General features: G+C 38.9%; 2 protein-coding genes across 5 annotated transcripts; one reads left to right on the top strand and one right to left on the bottom strand.

The window, feature by feature from the left end:
• Window positions 1-3274: 3274 nt before the first annotated feature.
• Window positions 3275-7982, bottom strand: ydjc (YdjC chitooligosaccharide deacetylase homolog). 4 transcript variants are annotated; one of them, XM_017705011.2, is made up of 6 exons: window positions 7824-7982; window positions 7008-7192; window positions 6325-6481; window positions 5444-5543; window positions 5089-5266; window positions 3974-4310 (listed from the first exon to the last, which is right to left on the bottom strand). In XM_017705011.2, exons 2-6 carry the CDS (start codon window positions 7169-7171, stop codon window positions 3974-3976), a joined length of 936 nt encoding a protein of 311 aa, XP_017560500.1. In that variant the 5' UTR covers window positions 7172-7192; window positions 7824-7982. The 4 variants fall into 4 exon arrangements, with proteins under 4 accessions (XP_037387863.1, XP_017560500.1, XP_017560501.1 ...); XM_017705012.2 differs by having other exon boundaries at window positions 7008-7189; window positions 7824-7946; XM_017705013.2 differs by lacking the exon at window positions 7824-7982 and adding an exon at window positions 7280-7772 and having other exon boundaries at window positions 7008-7189.
• Window positions 7983-12093: 4111 nt separating this feature from the next.
• sdf2l1 (stromal cell-derived factor 2-like 1) lies at window positions 12094-15732 on the top strand. The gene is made up of 3 exons (XM_017705010.2): window positions 12094-12371; window positions 13764-13960; window positions 14924-15732. Exons 1-3 carry the CDS (start codon window positions 12194-12196, stop codon window positions 15200-15202), a joined length of 654 nt encoding a protein of 217 aa, XP_017560499.1. The 5' UTR covers window positions 12094-12193; the 3' UTR covers window positions 15203-15732.
• The last annotated feature ends 6905 nt before the right edge of the window (window positions 15733-22637 follow it).

Here is a 22637-nt window from a genome sequence, read left to right as displayed (position 1 = left end):
GTCAAATGAGTACTAAGTAACTTGGGGAACTGCAGCAAAACTTCTTAGTGCATTCAGCATCCATCTGCATAGCAACAGAAGTTTGTTTGGTGCATTTGTGTCTTTTCGGTCCAAAAGAAAGGTCAGAGGTCAGAGGTGTGACCAATCACAAAGCAGTACAGATGCTGCCCCTAAAGTAACAATGAAATTAAACATGAAAAAGTAATAAAATTTTTGCTTGTAATTACATGGTACCCATGGCAGCATTGGTCATCTTTTAAAACCAGACTCAGGTGAGTCTTTTTATCTTTCCATGTGAACCCACAAGGTGGCAGCACTTCAGGGAACCATTGGTGGTTCTTAGACTATAAACCAGGGGTAGGTAAATGAGGGCTGGAGTTTAGCAGCATGGTTTGGTGATATTCCTGGTCTAGCACACTAAATAATCCTGCCAGTTAAAGAAATACGTTGCATCAGCTGTGCTTGAGTAATGAAATCACCAAAATGTAGAGGAAGCCAGCCTTCCAGAACCACAGTCCTCCACTTCTGCTATAAACAGCAATGCTACCACACTCGTGGCCACTTTCCCAGACCCAGACTAAGCCTAAACCTATACTAAAAAGAATGTCCAATGGTGGTTCATCATCAATACTGCAAATTAGTTCAAGACTAAGCTTAGTCCATGTATGTGAAAATGGGCCTGCAGTTGCTTGAGTGGGCTATCGTATGATTAGTTTTTTCCTAAGTCTACTGTGTTTAGTGCTGGTCGCTATATCGTATACGTATACCATAATATCGGTATATAACAGTATTCATTTTTTACTTTTAGCTGTACTTCTAGATAATAAAAATGTCGTTATTTGCAGTGAATGCTATTTACTGGGTACTTGAGTATTGAAAGCAGTTCGTAATACATATAAACTTAATTAATACCAAGTTTTCTTTATGGAAACATAGTCTATGTCTGGTTACCACTTACAATACTGTATTAACTTGGTCTAATTTTAACAGAAGTGCAAAATAGTCCAATCAAGACAATCTACGCATGTCAAGCTTGTAAGACTTTTTTCACTGAGTTTTATTTGAGGTATTGCCTGTGTAAAATTTGTCTTGTAATGTTTATTTGCCACTTTCATCTACGGTCATGGCTAGATCAATCAAGAGGAAGGAGTCTAGAGACATATTTACTCAGCATTCAGAAACCATGAGATCATTTACTTAATTAAAAAACTATCATCTTCTACAGGTATAAATGAAAAACATTGTTTTCCTGTCTCCCAGCATGAACTACACCTTGTATCTACACTTTTGGTCCATTTCATCAAGTCCATTTGCCATGTAGATGCTCTACATTTCATCTGTTTCTCTGCATACTTTGTTAGCCCCATTTTATCCTGTTCTTCTATGGTCAGGATCCCCACAAAGCAGGTATTATTTGGGTGGTGGATCATTCTCAGCACTGCAGTAACACTGACGTTGGGCTGGTATGAGTGAATCAAACACAGCAGTGCTGCTGGACTTAAACACTGTGTCCACTCAATGTCCACTCTGTTAGATAAATAAACCTAGTTGGTCCACCTGGTGGGGGCAAAGTCATAGACAGTAGCTCATCTGTTGCTGCACATTTTGTGTCAGTCATCCTCTAGACCTCAAGTGTCACACAAGGCCCGCGGGCCAGATCAGGCCCGCCACACAATCTTATTTGGCCCACAAAAGCATTTTACATTTTTGTTGACAATTAGGGCAGCACGGTGGCTTGGTGTTTAGTGCGGTCGCCTCACAGCGAGGAGGGCCTGGGTTCGATTCCCCGGCTGGGTGACCGGCGTCCTCTCTGTGTGGAGTTTTCATGTTTGCATGTTTTCTCCTGGTTCTCTGGTTTCCTCCCACAGTCCAAAGACATGCAGTCATGCAAATTGGACATGCTACATTGCCCCTAGGTGTGATTGTGTATGTCTGGGCATGCAGTCAGGCAAATTGGACATACTACATTACCCCTAGGTGTGAGTGTGTGTGATTGTGTATGTCTGGGCATGCAGTCAGGCAAATTGGACATGTTATATTACCCCTAGGTGTGAGTGTATGTGATTGTGTATGTCTGCCCTGCGATGGACTGGCGACCTGTCCAGGGTGTATCCTGCCTTCCGCCCGATGACCGCTGGGACAGGCTCCAGCACCCCCCGCACCCTGAGGGAGAAGCGGCTTAGAAAATGGATGGATGTTATTGTTAGCCCGTCTCACAATGCACTCCACTACAATCCCCAGCATGCACTGCAACATAATGTGCTCTGACTTACCCCAACAATATTTATTCTGGGACAGAAGTTACACCTCAGTTCTACACAATTTCATACCAGTCATATCACCAAACACATCAGCTGCAGTTCAACCAATGTGAACATCCAACATCAGCTCAGCAGCTCAGAAATTCAGCCCAAGAATTAATGAACTAATGAGACAATGGCCAGTTTGGGTTACAACACAACATGAATTAAAAATAAAATAAAACACTTTTTTCACTGGCCCACAGATTTGATGAGATTTTTTAATATGGCCCTTTTAGTGTTTGACACCACTGCTCTAGACCATCATCAACAGAAAACGCTGCCCATAGGACACTGTTGACTGGACATTTTTGGTTGGTGGACTATTCTTAGTGCAGCAGTGAAAGTCTGTGATTGTAGAACAACAGAGTGCTCCTATATGGTAAGTAGAGCTGATAAAATGGACAAAAAGTGTAGAAGCAAGGAGCTGTATGTAATGAAAGTGGCCCGTCTGTGTTTTCCAATAAACATTACGGTGGCAAATTCTAAATCTTGGCCCATATTCATGAAGCTTCTCATAGTAGGAGTGCTACTCCTACTACTATCACCTGTTTCCTAACAGAACCTCTTTTTAATGCACAATGTAAGTTGATAGCTAAGAGGGCTTACACCGAGTGTCTCTTCTAAGCTTGTTTTCCGATTCTGTTTCTATCCTGCCAGAAAGCATGCCGACTCCCATTAGGCCCTGGGTACCAGCTCTGTGTACTGTTCAGCTGCTTGAATTTATGTGAGTGCTGTGAACAGGTTCATTCTGAGAAGCTTATGGCACCACGCTGTCTGTCTGCATCCACTTAAAACCTTCACAGGTCATCAGCTGTTGCAAGAGAATCAGCTGGATTCAGCTGTTCAGTAATACTAGCTGTGTTATATACATACATGGATTGCAGCAATGTTCTCTTCCCTCAGCTCAGACTACAAAACTGTTCAGTGCTCGTATCTCTATCTGGACACAATAAAATATATCAGCTATTGTGTGGAATAAAAGGGTTGTGATTTTAATTCAAATAATGTTACACCAAAAATATCATAAATACATCTCATACAGTACATGTAATAAAAATGTGCTAAATATATACATATATATATTAAAAAAAAATACAGAGTAATTGCTACATGCTCAGTTGGACACTGCCATCTTCATTTGCAACACAATCACAAATCGGACGGTTACAACTTTTGGAAATGGCCTGATTTAGTTAAAATATCATAACATTTTCCAATAATCTTTAATATTTAATAAAAATACACACTCTTAGGAGTGTTTTCTATGGTTTTCTACTGAGGCTGTTAGAGAAAAACACCTTCATTTTATAATAAAGGAACCTACAGGAATCATGACCCCTGACTGAGGACGTCTGTCACAGTGAACAATATGCGATTTGATGTTGTTCCTAAGCATCTTATCTCCTATGTCTGGTATTAAAATTTGGACACTGATCCAAGACTAAAGTATCCAAAGCATAAAAACAACATTGCACTTCTACACAGTAGGATGTAAACATCCCCTTTACCTTCGTTAACCATGTCTTGCACCACCTGACTATGCAACTGATTTATCCCTTGAGGATCTGGAGAAAAGCTCATTAGTTAAGTCAGGTGTTATATTCTATGTCTCTTGCAAACCCCTTGAGACCAGCAGCACCTGAGGACCTGGTTAAGTGGCCTTTAAGTATTTAAAAGTCGTTGAAGGCACAGAGGAGGATTCCTTGCTGCTTATAGTAGCTGAGCAGCACTGGGTCCCTCAGTGTGTTAAGCTCATGCAGACGATCGGAGGACTGCGAGAAGTCATCTGGCCCTTCACCACAACCACCTTGCAGAGGATGACTCGGATACCCAGGGTGCACCATCAGCTCCACGGTGATTGGCCGATACAAGTCAGAGGCACCGAGGTCATCACACCGTGCTGCAATGGACATCCGTGCCTCCATAGCAAAGCCCAGGGCTCTTTTGAGGTTTGCAAAGGACATGTTCTGCCCCATCGTGGTGAGGCCCAAATACACATCTGGCCACCTGTAGAAGCATACATCAATTATTTTAATTATGTGCTATGGGTCCTGTAGTCTCATTCATGTCAATAATTATTACGCTTTTCATAAATGAAGGTTATTAACACTGATGAAGGTTCTTCTGTACAGTACTGTGGAGAAGTCAGACCCTTCACTTACTTAATGTAAAAACAGCCATTAAGTTCAAGTACAAGCTATTCATTTTCAGCAACAGCAACAAGTACAGCAACTGTACTTCAAAAAAAAAAAAGGATACAGCGACAATGGGACTCCCCACAACCATGCAATACCTGGTAGACCACAAAAAACTGTCCCTATCTGATAAACAGTAAATAAAGATTTTATCTTCTAGAGACAGGAAAACAAGTTAGTAACTCTTATTTACTGGCTGTTTTGACTGGAAATTGAATGAATGAAGCTCATTGATTTTTGCACAGTACTGTATGCACATCTGCACAGCAATAAAATCTACAATCCAAAACATTTCAAAATGATTGATTTTTTTTTTAATATAACCATTTATGTTCTTTTATGCACCATGTTTTTCAAGCTGTTTGCTGTTCAGAGACCTAACTCCCTCTAATTCCTTCAGGAAAACAGGCATTTCAAGCTATGCCTACACCATGTAATTGGAATTTTCTATAATTACATATAACAGTGGCTAACCACTTTGCTAACACATCATTAACTGACTATTGTACTTTTACAGATCTAGTGTATCCTGCTTTTTATTCATAACAAAACATGACTGTGCTGTTACATTGTGCGTTTTCGTGACACACCTGATGCCATGGCGATGGAAGACCTCCACAGACTGGAGGGCGTCTTTCTCAACTTGCAAGTTGAAGTCTCTGAGATGAGGTGGTAAAAAAGGACACGAGTGCAGACCAGGCTCCACTGGGACGCGTGTGTAAGAGATCCCAAAGTCTGAGAGTACCTGCGCAAACACTTCTCGCACCTCTGAAACCATCCAGACACAAAGAACAACACCAAGTGAGACACACATTTGCCTGCCTCTGTGTTTTCTGAGTTACAAACTCGAGGTAGGTCATTTTTAACCAGACTGCAGCAAGAAACATCAAACATTTAAACTAGTTGCAGGAAAAACAAGATAATATCAATGGCAAGTGCTGTTACCTGGCAACACGTGCACATGCTGGTGGCCATCCATGTGGCCGGGCAGGTGACCAGTGAGCTCACAAAAACGCTTGACTTGAGCCCTAAGCTCCGCCTCCACCTATGAATCACAGAAAAGAAGTTTTCTTAGAATGAGAATGAGTCACTGTTTCAGTTTAGTTTCTAAATCTGTAAGGGATTTTAACAGCCCTTCTCAGGATGCATGCCTAAAGAACTTATTGTGCTGTTACATTATAATACGCTTTTCTGAGCATGTCGTGGATATCGTCAGTGCTTAAAGAACAGTGAATGACTGCATATTTAAGTAAAACAAAGCGCACACACACATATATATATATATATATATATATATATATATATTTATATATATATAATGTATCAAGAAAATGAGTATTATGATGTTAGATTTTTGCCCACTATTAGTCTCAATACACTCCAGTATCAAAGTACCACTTTTATCAAAGTCTTTACATTACAGTACTGATTTAGGATCAGTTTTTACTGATGATGTGTTCATCCTGATGAATACAGTGATGTAGACAGGAAACAAATCTGAGATCAGCTGATTGATGAAATCTGACCTCTTGGTACTTTCTGTGTTTGTGGAATAACTATTGGGAAATGGGAAAGTCCCAGACTATCGCCTGTGTAAAGCTTGTCTTGTAATGTTTATTTGCCACTTGATCTGTGGTCATGGAAGAAGTCTAGAGACAGATTAATGTATGTAAAAAATGCCTCCCAAAAAGTTGATCTTTCACTTCTGTGTAAATGCCCACCAGGACATCCTAACCTGCTCGACAGCACTTGACTGTATTTATTTAATCTAATTTCTAAGAGTCAGGCTTTGTGTGGGAGTGCCAGTGTGTGCCTGTAATGCATACCTCTGCCATGTTCATCTGTCCACTCTGTAAAACTTCGCGGAAGCCCATTTTGCCATGAAAGAAACCATCTTTGTTAATGAGTGTGGATCTCCTCAGCTCTTGACACACTGGAGCACCTTCTGAGAGGTTAGCATGGAGTCCAATAGGAATGTGATGCCTGAGGTGGAAAACACAGGACGGAGTAACAGGACCCATTTGTATTTTTCATGTGTGATAAAGAACCACATAAGAGTAGTAAGACTAGACTGTATGAACATATAAAATTATTGGACATTTCCCCTCTTTACCTTCTTTCTTACACTTAATGTGATTACCATGAGTGAGTATGATAGCCTACACCTAACTCAAGTAATGGCATCAGAAAATACTCTAAAACAGTTTAGACAAGGTTCTGGCCTAAAACATAGTTTTAAAAATACACAGAAGCTGTTGTAAGGCAACATGGTACAGATTTTAAAAAAGGTTTTACCACTATTTTACCATCATCAGCATCATCAGCAGACAAAAACTCAGAAGAACTATTTCATATCAAAACACTCTGAATGACTGTTTACATCTTTAAGATGTAACTACACAGAAATTAAGAAAAATCTGTGGAATCCCATTAATGCCACCCATCCTTGGTGATCACCTCTTAGCCCTGTGAAGACTCTTAGGCTCCTCACTAGTCTACAGCTCCTCACCTCTTGGCCAGCTCAGCTGCGTGCTCCGCCGAGGCGGCGTTGACCAGCAGGGACACGTTGGAGATCGCTCTGTCCTTGAAACAGTCCACGATCCCATGGTTCCTTCTCTCGCAGTACCCAAAATCATCTCCGGTCACGACCAGCTTGACTTTGGGCTGAGGCATTTTCACGGGCTGCTGATTCTGCTGAATGGCACAGACACCAACTGCCCTCCATGAACGTGCAAAATGACTGAATGGTGATCATAAAACAGCGTGACGTTATTAACTCACTGTACACGTCGCTTCCTTGAACGCCTAGTCGCGATGGAGAGCTGCTCGACGGCCGATGACTATGTGGCATATGGTTAAGATACCTTACGGTACACGTCAGATGTGCTACTGGTTTATACCTGTACATAAAAGTCACGTGGGTAATCTGGACGAGATGCCAGCGTGAGGTGGAACCGCAGCACACAAGGACGAAGCTAATCGATAGGATGCAGAACCAGTAACTACATCCTGGCCGGGTTACATACCGCAGCGGTCAAACAGGAACAGTCTTCTTACATCTACAATGTCAGACTATCGACATTTCAACCCAACGTCCTTCGACTTTCTAGCTACGTCTGCCGACCTACATCTCAGTAAACAGACATCTGTTTTGTGGCCATGGGACTGCAGTGAAGTTGGATTCATAATGAAGAAATCCGAGTATATGAATAATATGAACCCAAAGAGCCGGATTCCGTCATTATCACTCCAACCAGCTCTGCCCCATGGAGGTACTCTAAGTATGAGGCGGAGGAACAGAAGGAATGAAGAAATAGTCACTCACCCATTTTTCTACAGTGCCATTAGTGCCGGTTTAGCTGCCTTCTCCTCTTCTGCTTGAGCTGCTTTGCCTCTACCCGTATTCAGATAAGCCCCGCCCCCCGCGCTGCGATTGGCTACTGGTCCATGCTCATAAGCAATTTGTCCGTTGAAGGGGGCGGGGCTTAGCACCAGCCAATCGCAGTGCAGAAGGCGAGGTTCGTCTGAATGCAGGTGGGAAAATGACGCATGGGAAATGTTCATGAAACGGAATGACTAAAAGCTACTTCCTTTCCGACGCCCCCTACTGGTGAGACATGAAAACGGCCTGCGTAATGCCCAAAATGGAAAAACTTCAGTAAAGTACAGATGCACGAAAAAACTACTTAAGTCCAGTGACTAATTACATTTACTTCGTTACTGTCCACCACTGACAGTTTGTTTGGGAACGAAAAGTGGTTCTTCTCTGGCATCACTCAAAGGAAATGAATGTCCAACTCATTTTACTGAACACGCTGCTAAAATTAAGGTTTCTAAACGGTTCTTTGCTTGGATGTTCTGTTTTAGAAAAAAAAAAGTCTGTAATTAGTGTATAACCGTTATATTATTTAGAGGCTCTTAAAGTAGGTTTAAATTAACAGAAATGATTCTTTAAAGATTCCTAAGGTTCCTAAATGGTCCGTTGGTTGGATGTTCTGTTCTGGGAAAAATCTTCAGAAGAGTCATATGTATTAGAAAACCGAATTTCTCTCGCTTTTTTCAAATAAAGAAGTCTCGAATAATATTTAAGCACTGTTAAAGTTTTAAATACACCCTTCACCACTCTGTCTTTGTTGTTTGCATATTATGGACAGCCTGTTTTGAACCCACTGTTTCTGTGATGTCACAAGAACCAGTGCATTTACATGTATCCACCAATTCAGCCTACAGCTGTTTACCCATTGGTGTTGAAGCTCTAAGGAGAGTTTCAGCTTCTGAGCACTTTTTGAACTAGGCTTGATACAGGGCAGCCAATCAAAACAGAGATTATTTGCATATTTAAGGTATGAAGGCACAGTAACACATACAGCCTGTTTAATTCTAAGGGATGGAGAGGCTGGAAAATAAGCGTGTAAAATGAATGAACATATAAGGAATCTTCTTGTTACATAACTTTAGGGTTGAATTTCATTCTGTTCTGTTGGTTCAGCATGTGTAACACTCTGCTGTTGCTCATGCCTTTCATTTTCCAGCTGTTTATTTCAGCCCAACATGGCCCTAAACATGTAGAGAATGTTATGTGTTTTCTACTTTTTATTTCAAATGATTTTGGCAGGTAGTTTTACATCTACTTGAGTCACAAGTTGCAGTTTTTTTCCTGTTTAAAAGTTACTTGATCCACATTTAAGGTACCACGCATCACACATCCTGGGAATTGACCAGATTTTGCTTTCTTTTAAGAGTGACTTAACAGGCAAATACATACACGTGTGAGTTTTCCCACGTATGTGGGGGTGTGATCTTTTCTATTGTGTTTAACCCATTTAGATCACACCTCACAATGTTTATTACGCCTCTCTTATGAACTTAAGCTGTTGAGCTAGGCCTTTGAATATGTATATGCATTCATGATGCAACAATGGAAGGGCATCACAAAAGAATTTTAGAGTTCTAGAACTCTTGGAAACAATGTAGCAAGCCATAAAGTCGCCAGATGATTTTTGGCGCCAGATAACATTTTAATGAATGCTCTTCTGATTAGCCTACAATTTTTAAACAAGGACTTGTAAAGAGTCATATGCTGCCTGATTATAGTCTAGTTCTCTAGCAGAGCTCGCTGAATGTTAGCTCTTATCAAGTTGAGACCGCTGGAGTGGGTTGTCAGGGGAATTCCCGATGGGCCTGTAGAATTGTGGGCCAGTTACTGTGAGCTTGTAGCATTCACAGATATTAAAAGATGTACAGCTTTCGCACAAATCATGGCGCTTTATTTTCCAGCTGTTGTTGGCCACAGTTACACTGGACATGCCAGTGGAGCAGCAGGGGCAGCTCAGATCGTTAAATGCTCAAAAGCATTGCACACCAGGAAGGCAGCCTGCATCCAGCAGCCAGAGACCATGAGCATCCCACAACCAGAGCAAAACTGTGTTCCACACGTGTGGACGCAAGGTGTTACTAACAGTTCAGTTTAGTCACTTTCTTTAGATTCTGGTCTAAAGGGGAATTCCACCAATATTTCAATATTTCCCCATTATAGAACCTTTAAGATGTAAACAAGGTCAGTAGTGATTTGATGCGAAATGTGACATTATAGAAAAACTTATAAAGTCAGAACTATCAGAACCAGACATTTGAACCTTGTAATGGTTCTAAAAGCTATTTCATAGGAAAGTGACCTGTATAATTATTATGAGAAAATGTGGCCTGATGCCCGGAACATTGTTACAATAATTTTGAGATATGATTGGCCTAAATTTCACTTTTTAAATGCAATTATGACAGAAGGGGCATTGTAAGGCAAAGCAGTCCTAAAAAAAAAAAAAAAAAAAGTTTTTTTCATGTTTTTACTATTTTACCATTGTTAACATTATATGTAGGAACTGCAATAAGTCACGTGCAGGTTCACTGTGGTTTTGGATAGTAAATAAAATGGCTATATTAATGTTGATATCATGACCTCTGGTTCCTATCACCACCACTGTTAAGAAATATGAGCTGGTAATTTTCTTAAAAATGTACGTTTTCACATCAGACCAATTTGAATGACCTTGTTTTCATCTCAGTAATGTAAACTCAAACAGCCCAGTCATTACAAATGATTTCCCATGAGCTGGCAGGTCTCCACCTTTTCAAAGCCTCTTGAATCAGTTAGATTAACCTGAACGAAACATTCTTCCTTGTGTAATGTATTAAGACAATCCCGCTATGTTAAATAGACCGTTTCATACAGTAAGGAACAAATGGCTTAAATAAAACTAGAATCACTAATTTCTGAAAGTTTTATGCATATTTGCTATATTGCTAGTATGCATGGCTACAGGCTGAAACATAAAATGCAAACTTCACATTTAACAAAATGTGTTAACACAGTTAACACAGCATGCTATAACACAAATACAGTAAAGAGAATATTTATGAATAAGAGTTTATTAACGAAAACTGACAAAACCACTAAGAATGCTGGGAAGCGTTTTGGGCAAAAGACTCTTCAGACCTTAGGACTGAAATGTTATGTGTCACTAAATTTGGATGAGAAATTTCAGTGAGTCTAAAGCCTGAGTAGACTGAATAACCAAAGTGTTGAGACAGTTAATCTCTGTGTTACTGAGCTTTTGGTTGACAGTCAAACTAGTGATCTCCTCAGAGGTGTAGATGTTTATGAATGTCTAGTGTCAGCATTGCGCTGAACGTCTGCTTGGGTGATTGTGGGAGCGGCAACAAATTAAAGAAGGTGATGAGAGAGAAGAAAAGAGAGAAAAATCTCTAATAATTTCTCATCAAACATATTATAACAGAATCATTACATGAAAAAACCTGCCAACCAGTAACAGCGAAAAAAAGTGTGAAAACAGTGAAAAAAATGTGAATTAAAAAAAAAAAAATTATCAACATGTATACTAAATGTATTGCTACTTTTTCGCATCTTGCACATCTGGACACTAGACACTTTATTTGGTACCAGTATCTACACATATTTATTCATTCAGTATGGTCATTATATACCGTTACCTGTACTTCCTTGTACAGTCATTATTGCACTGCATCTTTCATCTCAGGTTATAGATATTATTATTACAGATTGTGGTATTTTTCTATTTGTATATATGCCTGTAGTTAGGATCTTTTATATCTATTATTCCTGTTATATTGTTTACACCCTTATTACTACTACTGTACATCTAAATGTCCTTCGGGATCAATAAAGTATCTATCTATCTATCTATCTATCTATCTATCTATCTATCTATCTATCTATCTATCTATCGATCTATCTATCTATCTATCTATCTATCTTTTTATTCATTGTAATGGAATACGTTACTGAATACATTTAGGACAGTGTATTTAATACTCAGTCATCACTGCTGTTCAAAGTATTCAGCCCAACCCAGCTCATTAGGCAGAGTTCTGCTTTGGCTACGTGGGCTGCGTCCGAAACCACACACAACCGCACTATAATTAGTGCTGTATTAATGCAGGCACTATAACACAGTAGCGCGTGTGTTTTTGGACGCAGCCATTGTCACGTCATTACATCCTCCACCAATCACCGACCTCCGTGTGTGCGCGCGCTGCTTCCTTGTTTTCGGACTTGTCGTGCCGCGATTGGCTCGCGCTGCCGCGGTGTGTGAGCGCAGCTTTCCCGTCCTCTTCATCTCTCTTCGCTGTTATGTAGAAACAAACCGCGGTCACAGCATGGACCCGCTAAAGACCCCCCGTGTCTGCTTAGATGTTATTTTATTATTTGTCGTGTTTGGGGCGTGTCAGGGCCGCGACCCGGACTCCGGCTACGTTACATGTGGGTCTTTAGTCAAGCTGCTGAACACACGGCACAACGTCAGGCTGCATTCACATGATGTCAAATACGGCTCAGGTAAGCTCACCTGCTGGACACGTTCGCTGACCCCGACCTGCTCGAGCAGCATCTCTGAACGTGGATTTACCTTCAGCTGCGATGAGCTTTCGTGTTACATGCGGCTGTGTTGGACCGACGAGGCTGAGGCTGCCTGCCTGTTCGAATTTCCCCGTTCCACCTTAAATGGTGCAGCAGTTGCATTATGCTGGCTGCACCGTTTAAGGTGGAACGGGAAAGCTCGAACAAGAAGCTGGCGAATAGGAGGCCAACTTCAGCCTCGTGCTGGGCCAGCCGGTTGGCTTTCTTTTTAGCAGCGATGCTAATGGCAGCCAATAATGGTCATACAGTGTAGTGTTTCCTCTCATGAATGCAGACCGGTTTTGGTTCGAGGGCTGCAAACCTTTCTTCCTGTCTTTAATCTCTCACTGCAGATCTCGTGAACTCTTTAATATCAGTATCTCCATTTTCAAAGCCGAAGCGAGGGAACGTGTCGGTTTTTGTTTTAACTTGCCGTCTTATGTCTTAATGGAGCAGCAAGATTCAGGTCAACAGGGAAGAGTCTCACTTTTGTTGCGTTCAGGCTAGTTGAATGCCAGATCTCTGACCACAAACGTAAATCTTGGATTTTAAATGTCCCTCACGAAAGGATAACTGTATTAATGTTAAAATAAACTAGTGCTGTAATACACTATACTGCCTGTAGTACTGTCATATATTAAACTATTGAAATTAGGTAGGTTCCTGTAATAAACTAATTGTCCAAACTTTTTTGCACAGATCCTGTAGAAACTCTCATTTTCGTAGCCGGTCACTGCAGAATGTTTTTTTTTTCGTGAATATTGCCACAGTGCTTTTTTAAAGGAAAAATGGAAAGGAAGATCTTAATCATTACACTGTTAGAATTAAAGGTTCTGTGCAGGTACATTTTTCGTTTATTAAGGTACAAATAATGTGGATGTACCCTCAAAGGTACAACAGGGGGTTTAAGCTCCACTTGTGTACCTTAAATGAGTTTTTCCAGGTGAAAAGTACGTATTTGTACCTTTTCATAACCGAATGTTTTAGAACAATAAAACAAAAAGCCTGGAGAGGAGACAAGATGTGTGGGTTCAATACAACTTGGAGAATAATATGGATTATGGTTCAGTTATGTTCCCTGACTAGAGGTGCTTGAGGGGATCACCCCAGTGACAAGAGGGGGATTGCACCTGTGTCACTTTCATACTTTCATTTTTTCTGAGAGTGTGTAGATCCTTTACATCCCCTAGATCTTGATGACACATCAACCCTTTACTTATCACTTGTTTGATCATAGTAATGTGTCCTGATAGGACATGATGTTCTTATTTATGCCATTTTTTAAAATTTGTTTTTAATATACGTTGTGGTTTATTGTACTCAATCCTGTAGGCAGTGGGCAGCAGTCAGTAACTGGTGTGGATTCAGCGGACGATGCGAACAGTTACTGGCGTATCCGTGGTAAACCAAATGAAACGTGCCAGCGAGGAGTGCCCATTAAGTGTGGACAGGCTGTCCGTTTCACTCATATGAAAACCGGACGCAACCTCCATACTCACCACTTCAGCTCTCCCCTGTCCAACAACCAGGTAATTTGGTTATTTCTCTCGTCTCTCACTGCCTCTCTCTCTTACTCTCTTACTCTGACTTGCCCTTCTGTACACACACACACACACACACAAAACAAATGTGAAAATGTGACCTCAGTTCTCCTTACAGCCAGATAACCGTTTCCCTCAAATGCATTCATGGTATAACATTAGCCCCAGAAGGGAAGTGGGGAAAGTGACATTGAGAAGTCTGCTCAGTCCCACTTGCACTCTTAAAACTAAAGGCTCTTAAATGGTTCTGGGGAAAAAACATTATTTGATCTAAAACTTTTACATTATTACATATTTTTAAGGAATTTCCAATAATAAAATAAATTTTATACAGTACATGCTTATATGGGACTCTTATTTTGATAGTGGAATCTGGTGGGTGAAGCAAACCTGTCTTTCAAGTATGTATGTATGTAACAATTTTTTATGGGACTCTTTATTTTGATATCAATATCTGGTGAGGCAGACCTACCTGTCAAATGTAAATATTTTGCTGCAGAAAAATAAAACACGTAAAAACACTTTCATCAGACTCTTATTTTGGTATCAGTATCTGGTGGGTGAGGCAAATCTACCTGTCAAATGTAAATATTTAGCTGATCTGTGGGCTTTTTAAATTTTTTTTTTTACACACATTTCATTTAAAAATGAAACCATGCATTTAAACGTTCTTCATGGAAATGAGTGTTTTTAATAAGTATAAGTGTGTCTCCTACATGCTCATGTCTCTGTATTGTTAAAAAAGTGGTTCCAATATGTTTAAATAAAATGTGGCGTCTCCAAAAGTTATGACATATTTTATGGTTTGTTTTATTTTTCCCCAAAATGTGAAACTGGGCAAAGAAATAAAAAATTGTGCACTAAAATTTGCACTAAACTTTTACATGCGACTGCAGAGTGTTGCCGTCTATCATGAATTTAACCATTAAAAACACTGTTTTTTGCATGCAGGAGGTTAGTGCTTTTGGGGAGAACGGTGAGGGGGATGATTTAGACGTGTGGACGGTCCAGTGCAGCGGCACATACTGGGAGCGTGATGATGCTGTTCGGTTCAAACACCTCGGCACCAGCGTCTTCCTCAGTATAACTGGAGAGCAGTACGGCCATCCAATCAGAGGCCAGCGAGAGGTCCACGGAATGCCCTCGCCCAATCAGCACAACTACTGGAAAGTGATGGAAGGAGTTTTCATCCAACCTAGCAACGAACCTCTGCATCATGATGAGCTCTGATGCTCCAGAGTGCACTGTATGACCAGCCAATAAAGACTGTTTCACCATTTTCTCTCAGCCTGTTAGTTTCTTCATTTGTACACCTGTCATGTGATTGGCCAGTTCAGCTTTATTGTCAGTTTATTTTCTGGGTTATTTCTTAGTTTCTGTGTTCTGTGACTGTTTATTTTGTTATTAAACAACACATAGACCAAATAAATTATACATTAAAAAATACTGTGAGTTAGTTTCTCTCTCTTCTTACTTGTTCTGCATAAGTGGATTTTATGTGTTTTTTTTTTTTTGTTTTTTTTTATTTGTGAAGGATTTTAGTTGGGAGTTTGGGATTGCAAAATAGTGCTGTTTTACTTGTTTTATTTATCTTTGGTACTGCAATGGCATGACTGGCTGTTTTTAAGGACTAATGAAGAATTATGCTGTAACAGGATTCATTTGTCTTTTTTTTTGGTTTACAAAAATACAGTCATAAATTGGCTATTAAAAGGATATGAGGTGTTTAGGTTGCAATAAAGTTTTGCTACATTTGTCAATCAAGCATTGTTTATTGTTTTGTTTATTTATAAAATAATTATCATTTGCATTGGAACAAGTGAAGTCTGTCAAATCCCCCCCCCCATTCACAACATATAGAAGTAATGTTACCACTTGTTACTGTATACATATCAGGGAATCAGGAACCTGTAGGTCAGGTTATTGCTGCATTTTTTTAATCATTTCTTTTCCAATAAGCAGCCTATATAAGAAAATACAACACATACACACCAAGGTGTGTCCGCCTTTTACAGCTTCAATTCTTTAAGCGTCTTGCTTTCAGTTCCTCAAAGAAATCTGCAGGGATATTTTTTCCACACCTCTGAAGTTCAGTCTGAGAAGTTGAATGCATTTAATTTTTTTCCACAATCCAATTAATCCCGAAAACACTCAGTGATGTTGGGGTCTGGACTCTGGAGTGATCAAGTCCATTGTTCTGAGAACACCAGCAATTTCCAAGTTCTCTTTTCTCAGTGGTTCATCTTGACAGCTACACATCCTTTCAGACCCATAGCATTGAGTCGTCATCTCACAGTGGAAGGATGGACCTGTGGATGTTCTCAGATCTGAAGCAGCTTGATTTTCTGCTCTCTCTCTCTCTCTCTCTCTCTCAGAAATTAAAGCTTTAAGTGCTGTTTATCTGCTTATATGTGGTAAGTGCTTATATGACAGTTGTGGTGGTCTACCAGGTCTTGCAGGTGGTTGTTAGGAGTCTCATTTTAACCATATATTTGAATCATTTTTAGTCTTTTTCAGTCTCCTCTGTTCTTCACGCCTATTTGACTTTCTTTCCTTATGCAAGTGGAGTATCTAATATCTGTTCTCAGAAATATCTCCTGAAAATGAATGACTTCATGTCCATTTTGATTTAACATTAAATAAATTAAGGTACTTCTTAATCTGTCCATAATAATCTCATATCAAAGTGTTAATAATAACAATAATAATAACAAAAAGTAATGATGATAAAAACAAATACATCAGTTTCAAGACTGAGATGATCACATACTGTTTCAGGCTATTTAATCCATGTCTTTTCATGCTTCTAGTCTTTATATTACAACTGTGTTTCTTAACTGCTTAATCTGTACAGATCATTTTTTTGTATGACTGTTAAATGTATCCTACACTAACAGCCCTGCCATTCACTGTCCAAAATAATCGAGTTACTTCTTAATTTTTTTGCAATGAGTTGCTGTCACTTATTCCAGACAAGTTGTTGTGCTACCTTGTCAAAAATAACTAATTACTTTGAGAAGAAAAAACTCAAAACAACAAGCAATAGGAGATAACGGTGGAGTCACTCAGAATTCCTAGCGTGTTCATATTTAGATTTATTAGCTTTTATTTTCCCTTCAGATATTATTTTAAAACAGAAAACACTTTCACGTGTATATGCATGGTGATCAAACATGTTTTCATGTGGAAAATTAATATAGATTACCTAGTTTTATTCACTTTGTAGTTTATAAACCAGTTTATATACTTTGAAAGTTTCTTCGAATAAACCTATTCAATCCATTTTGAGTTGAATAAAAGGAATTAAATTGCTTGTTTACTACATAAAGTGATTTGTTTGGTTGACAAGCCATTTTTTACAGCGTAATCCGAACCATGAACGTGTTTAGTGTCTATGCTTAGTAGTAATGAAACAGTAATAATAGTTTGGCTGTAATAACAAATGAAATTATTCAGTGGTCTTTCTCGAAGCTGTGAGAGGTCATAACTCTTTTTGAAAGAGTTTTATTTTATATCTGAGCTTGCGTTCATTACAATAAAGTGGTGTGAAAATTAATAAATTACATAATATTGTAGTTACTTGAAGTTTCTGCAACATTAAAGTTTGTGTGCTTTGTGCATTGTGTGTTTTCAATCCCACGCATAATCTCAGACAGCTAAAATAAAAGATAAAAGAATTCACTTGAGGCAACTAGTGACCTCAAATAGTTGGAGTAAACTGAATTTAGGGTTTAAAACATTATCTTAACTCAGTGAGGGTATTTGGTGCAGTGCATCACAGAAATTATGAAAAGGTGTTTTTCATCCATTTCCAAATTTTAATGCTGTGACCAATTATCCAACAATGTATTATAATATAATCCCTGATGAATGAAAAAATCATTAGAACCATTAAGAGAACAGCCTGGTTGGTTTTGCTTTCTAAGGGGAATTGGCTTAATGGTTACTATTAGAGACCACTACTTTCCTGTAGGAAACCTATTAGGACACACCTGGAATCAGTCCCAGAACACCTGTTAAACCAATAGAACCCTTTACACTGTGACATCAGCCCATCAGCAACACTCAAAACATGCTTAAAAACTATGGTTCTTCAAGGGTTCTTTACTAAAGGCAGTGGTTCTATTTAGAAACATGAGTTCTATGTATGGTTCTTTGCATTATGAAATTGTTCTTTAGATTAAGTGTGTTGTATGTGGTTCTATACAGAAGCTTTTTGAATTCTTTTATTGTTACATAATTTTGAGTTCTTTTAATGTTACAATGTAAGGCTTGTAGCAATAGAAGAACCCTTTTTGGTGCTATTTAGAACCAATTTCAAAATGGTTTTATATGTAGAACCATATATAACATCCTCCGTCAGTCTGGAGAACAGTTTCACCATGCACAGAAGCATATATAGAACTCATGGTTCAAAATAGAACCATTGCCTTTACTAAAGAGCCTTTGAACCGTGCTTTTTTTAAGAGAATGTGCTGTAAATGGTTCTAAATAGAACCTTTCTGAAAACGGTTCTTTTATTGTTAAAACGTCAAGCTTGTAACAGTAGAACCAATTTCAAAAAGATTCTATGTAGAACCATGTACATCACATTCTAAATCAGTCTGAAGAACGATTTCACCATGCAAACAGCCGTATATTGAACTCATGGTTCCAAACAGAACAATTGCCTTTACTAAAGAACCCTTGAACTATGCTTTTTAAGAGATTGTGTCACATATGGTTCTAAATAGAACTGTTCTGAAAATGGTTCTTTTATTGTTAAAGTCAGGCTTGTAACAATAGAATAATTTTTATGTTAAATAGAACCAATTTCAAAAATGTTCTACGTAGAACCATATACAACATTCTAAATCTGTCTGAAGAATGATTTCACCATGCAAAACAACCATATATAGAACTCCTGGTTCCAAATAGAGCCATTGCCTGCACTAAAGAACCTTGAAGAACCATCCTTTTTAAGAACGGACCATTAGCGACTACTGGACACCATCAGAAACCAGCAGAAACTTTTAATGGCTTCCATGATTTTCTTCAGCAGGGTTGTTACAGGTGAACTGAAATGAAAAGATAAATTATGCTCTCCAACAAAGTCGTTCAATAGAAAGCAAAATACAAAAAAAATGTAGTTGATTGAAGAGTTAAGAAGGACCGATCACAAATTTGGGTTCTAAAACAGTTACACCTTACTCTTTCCACTTTAATTTCAATCTACTGTAATTCCAAGTTAAACTCTCTGTATTTGTACGATCTACAGTACTGTGCGAAAGTCTTAGGCAGCCAAGACACATTTTCGAAATCTATTTGTTTGTGTAGTTTGTGTTTATTTGCTGAGAATAGTGTTAATATTTGAATAAACAAAACGAATAAAGAATATTAAATAAATGATTTTATATTTCATATATATATATATATATATATATATATATATATATATATATATATATATATATATATAATCATTATTAATCCAATAATTCAATCATTAATTGAAGTCGATTTTATATATTTATATATATATATATATATATATATATATATATATATATATATATATATATATACACACACACACACACACACACACATATATAAAGTGATTTTATGGATGTTAGTGTGTTTGTTTAACCATTTCCAAGCCTCTCCTCGAGGAAGTCCAGTATTATATGTAGTTAAAAAGCAGCTCCTGGTTTGACCAATCAGTGCTTCAGTAAATTGAGCTCATGATGTAATTGATGATATTAACAAGTCTCTGTGGCTGCTGTGAAGGTGTCCAGTAAAAATATGGACCCAAGAAATTCTTGTTAATTTTTATAGTTTTTTGTTTATTTGAATTATGAATATGACTTTATTCTACTGTATATTGTGATAATCACTGCTGAGGTAAACTGTTGAAACATTTGCTCAGACGCCTAAAACTTTCTCACAGCACTGCACATTGAAGAACACCGTCCTGTAACGACAAGACGTCTCGACTGTGATCCATTAACGCTGCGCAACACTGTGGCGTTTCCGCCGGTAGATGGCGCACCAACATAACGGCAGTGATGACTCCTGTGGCCGTTTGGGCACTAACGAGGTCCTCCATGTTGTGATCCAATATGAGCCGAGTTATTAGTGTGATAAAGTTTGATTAATCGATGAATCAGCTGGAAACCGTCGCGCTGGAATTCACCCGGCGCGCGTAAAAGGCTGGAACTGAGCGCGGACCTTCGTACACCTTGGACACCACTGCCCGGGCTAGACTCTCATCATGGCGCCCAAAGTTACCACAGAAGCGACCTCAAACATCTAGCTTTCTTCACACACCTCACTGCGATTCCAGCTCCAGCTATCCACACCGTGTGGCCAGTTAAAACAGTAACTAATGGCGAAGGGTGACATTAAGATTAATTCGACCGTACTCGTCGATTATTTTGCTCTAAATCGAGGCTGAAGGAGATCACGAACCCTGAAAGAAACGCAGGCGACACCATCTAAAGCACACATGGCTCTGTCTCACACTTCCATCACAAATACTGGTCATTTGTCATCTAAACAAGCTTAACGTACCACACTCAAAGCACTAAAAGCCCTTTATTTTACAAAAAAGGTTCTGCGTGTCGTAGAAATTGGTGAACTTGATCTTTATGCTATGCAGAACCATTTAAAAAAGGTTCTTTAAATATGACCCCCCCCCCCCCCCCCCCCTCTCCCCACAACACTTGTCCATGCAAAGAACAAGCTGTGCATTCAAATGGTTCTACGAGTTGTCATGGTTCTATATACACCCATTGGCTTTCCTAAGGAACCTTGAAGAACTATTTTTAGATGGTAACAAGCAGTTTAATTGGTTTTACTCAACTCAAAATAAATGCTTTGAATGACACAATGCAAAGCAACATTTCACTTTACATGAACAATAATAATATTCTGCATCAACTTCAACCTAAAACTGTCACTGGTGCCCTGTTCCACTTTTCACAGTGCCAGTGTGATTTTTTCCCCTGTATTTCAGTGGTTATTTTAACTAGTACTCCCACCATATTTCATCATTTCTTTCTCATATTTGTGTAGATTTCTAAAACGGACACCCCACTAACTTCACATCACGGCTGTTTTTGGCCACTCAAGGTTAACCTCACTAATCTGTAATTTAAATGGTTATACCATTATTATCAGGACTGTTCTGCAGATGTGATCATGCCATAAAATGTATAGGTACTAAATGTCCACATAAGAAACTGAGTTTTTTTGAAAAGGTTACATGTTTTGTTGCTATTTAGGTTCTTTTTTGGTCCAATATGTTCAATTCAGCATATAAACATTTAATTTACATTGTGGATGCGATTTAACTAGGGGTGCCCAAACGGTACTTACAAATATTTCTCCTCTTAAAATAATCAACGAAGAAGGGCAAACATGGTGTTTTCAGAGAGCTACTCTCTACTCTTCCATTGGTTCAGTTCTCTACATTCCAGCAAATGAATGAATTATAGCCCACGTTACATGAACAATCTACACGGCAGAAACTTGAACTTTGGTTAAAACTACTATGTTATGACACTGTATTTACCCATGAACCCATTTAACCAATTTACAATAACAAATTGTAGTGTATACCAATTCTTGCACGATGTATTAACTGCTGTTTATTTATTCCTTGTTAATTTGTTACTGGGATTTCAACCAAAAAACTATTTAAGTGCATATTAAACGCTTGACAATGTGATGCTCTTCTACATACTCTCATAACGAACTGGACACTTGTTTTTTCTTAATAACAGTTTGCATCATGAACGCTCAAAACAGTTCAAAAACAATTTATAGACACAGACAACAACACAAAAACAAAAAAAAAACACCAAAATAAATCTTCTAAGCCTTTATTTAGACATCTAAAGTACCTCAACTTCACAGTGAACATTGCAACAAAGAAGAAAGAGGACACACACATTCCTACATACATAACTGTGGAAGCTTTGGTTAGATTAGTGGTGGGCAGCTCAGCCTGGTGGCCAGCTACATGAGTAAAAAACACACACTTTGCGGAGGAATAGATGGGTAGGTGCACGCGTGCATGCATGTTTTAGTCTAGTGGACTGATGCCCTTTCATTATTGCACTGCTTGCTGCATCTCCCACAGTAGTGCAACAGAGAAAGAGTGTCAGGCAACAGACGACTACTGGCCAGCGGATATAAGATCTAATTCACACACATACATATGCGCTCTCTCTCCCCCTCTCTCTCTCTCTCTCTCTCTCTATACATATACACACTGTTTTTCACCTTCTTGTCAAAAACACATAAGCAAAAGATATAGCTCAATTAACCTTTTCTTTTACTACATGCTAACTGTTAGTACAGGCTGTAAAGGCTTTAAGTACCCATGAAGCTCATTGTGTGGACACGTTCCATAAAGCAGTTTGTCAACATCGCAAACCAGTTCAAAATGACAAACACAAGCCATAAGCTCAAGCAACCTTTTTCATTGAAACCCAGCCTTACAGTAGCCCGCACACGAGCTCTCATTTACAGACTATAATTGTACATCCATTAATCACGAGAGGCTATTGAAAGATGAACAGTTTGAAACCTCAGATATGAAATATCATCCACATGTGGTACAATTCATGTTTCACTGCAATTTTAATCCACCATGGGGCTGGATTTAACTAAATAAATC

The sequence above is a fragment of the Pygocentrus nattereri genome, chromosome 20, assembly GCF_015220715.1.
Source record: "Pygocentrus nattereri isolate fPygNat1 chromosome 20, fPygNat1.pri, whole genome shotgun sequence".
NCBI classification, from domain to species: domain Eukaryota; kingdom Metazoa; phylum Chordata; class Actinopteri; order Characiformes; family Serrasalmidae; genus Pygocentrus; species Pygocentrus nattereri.
Note: the sequence above shows the minus strand (reverse complement) of the source record. Positions and strands in the feature narration are given on the sequence as shown.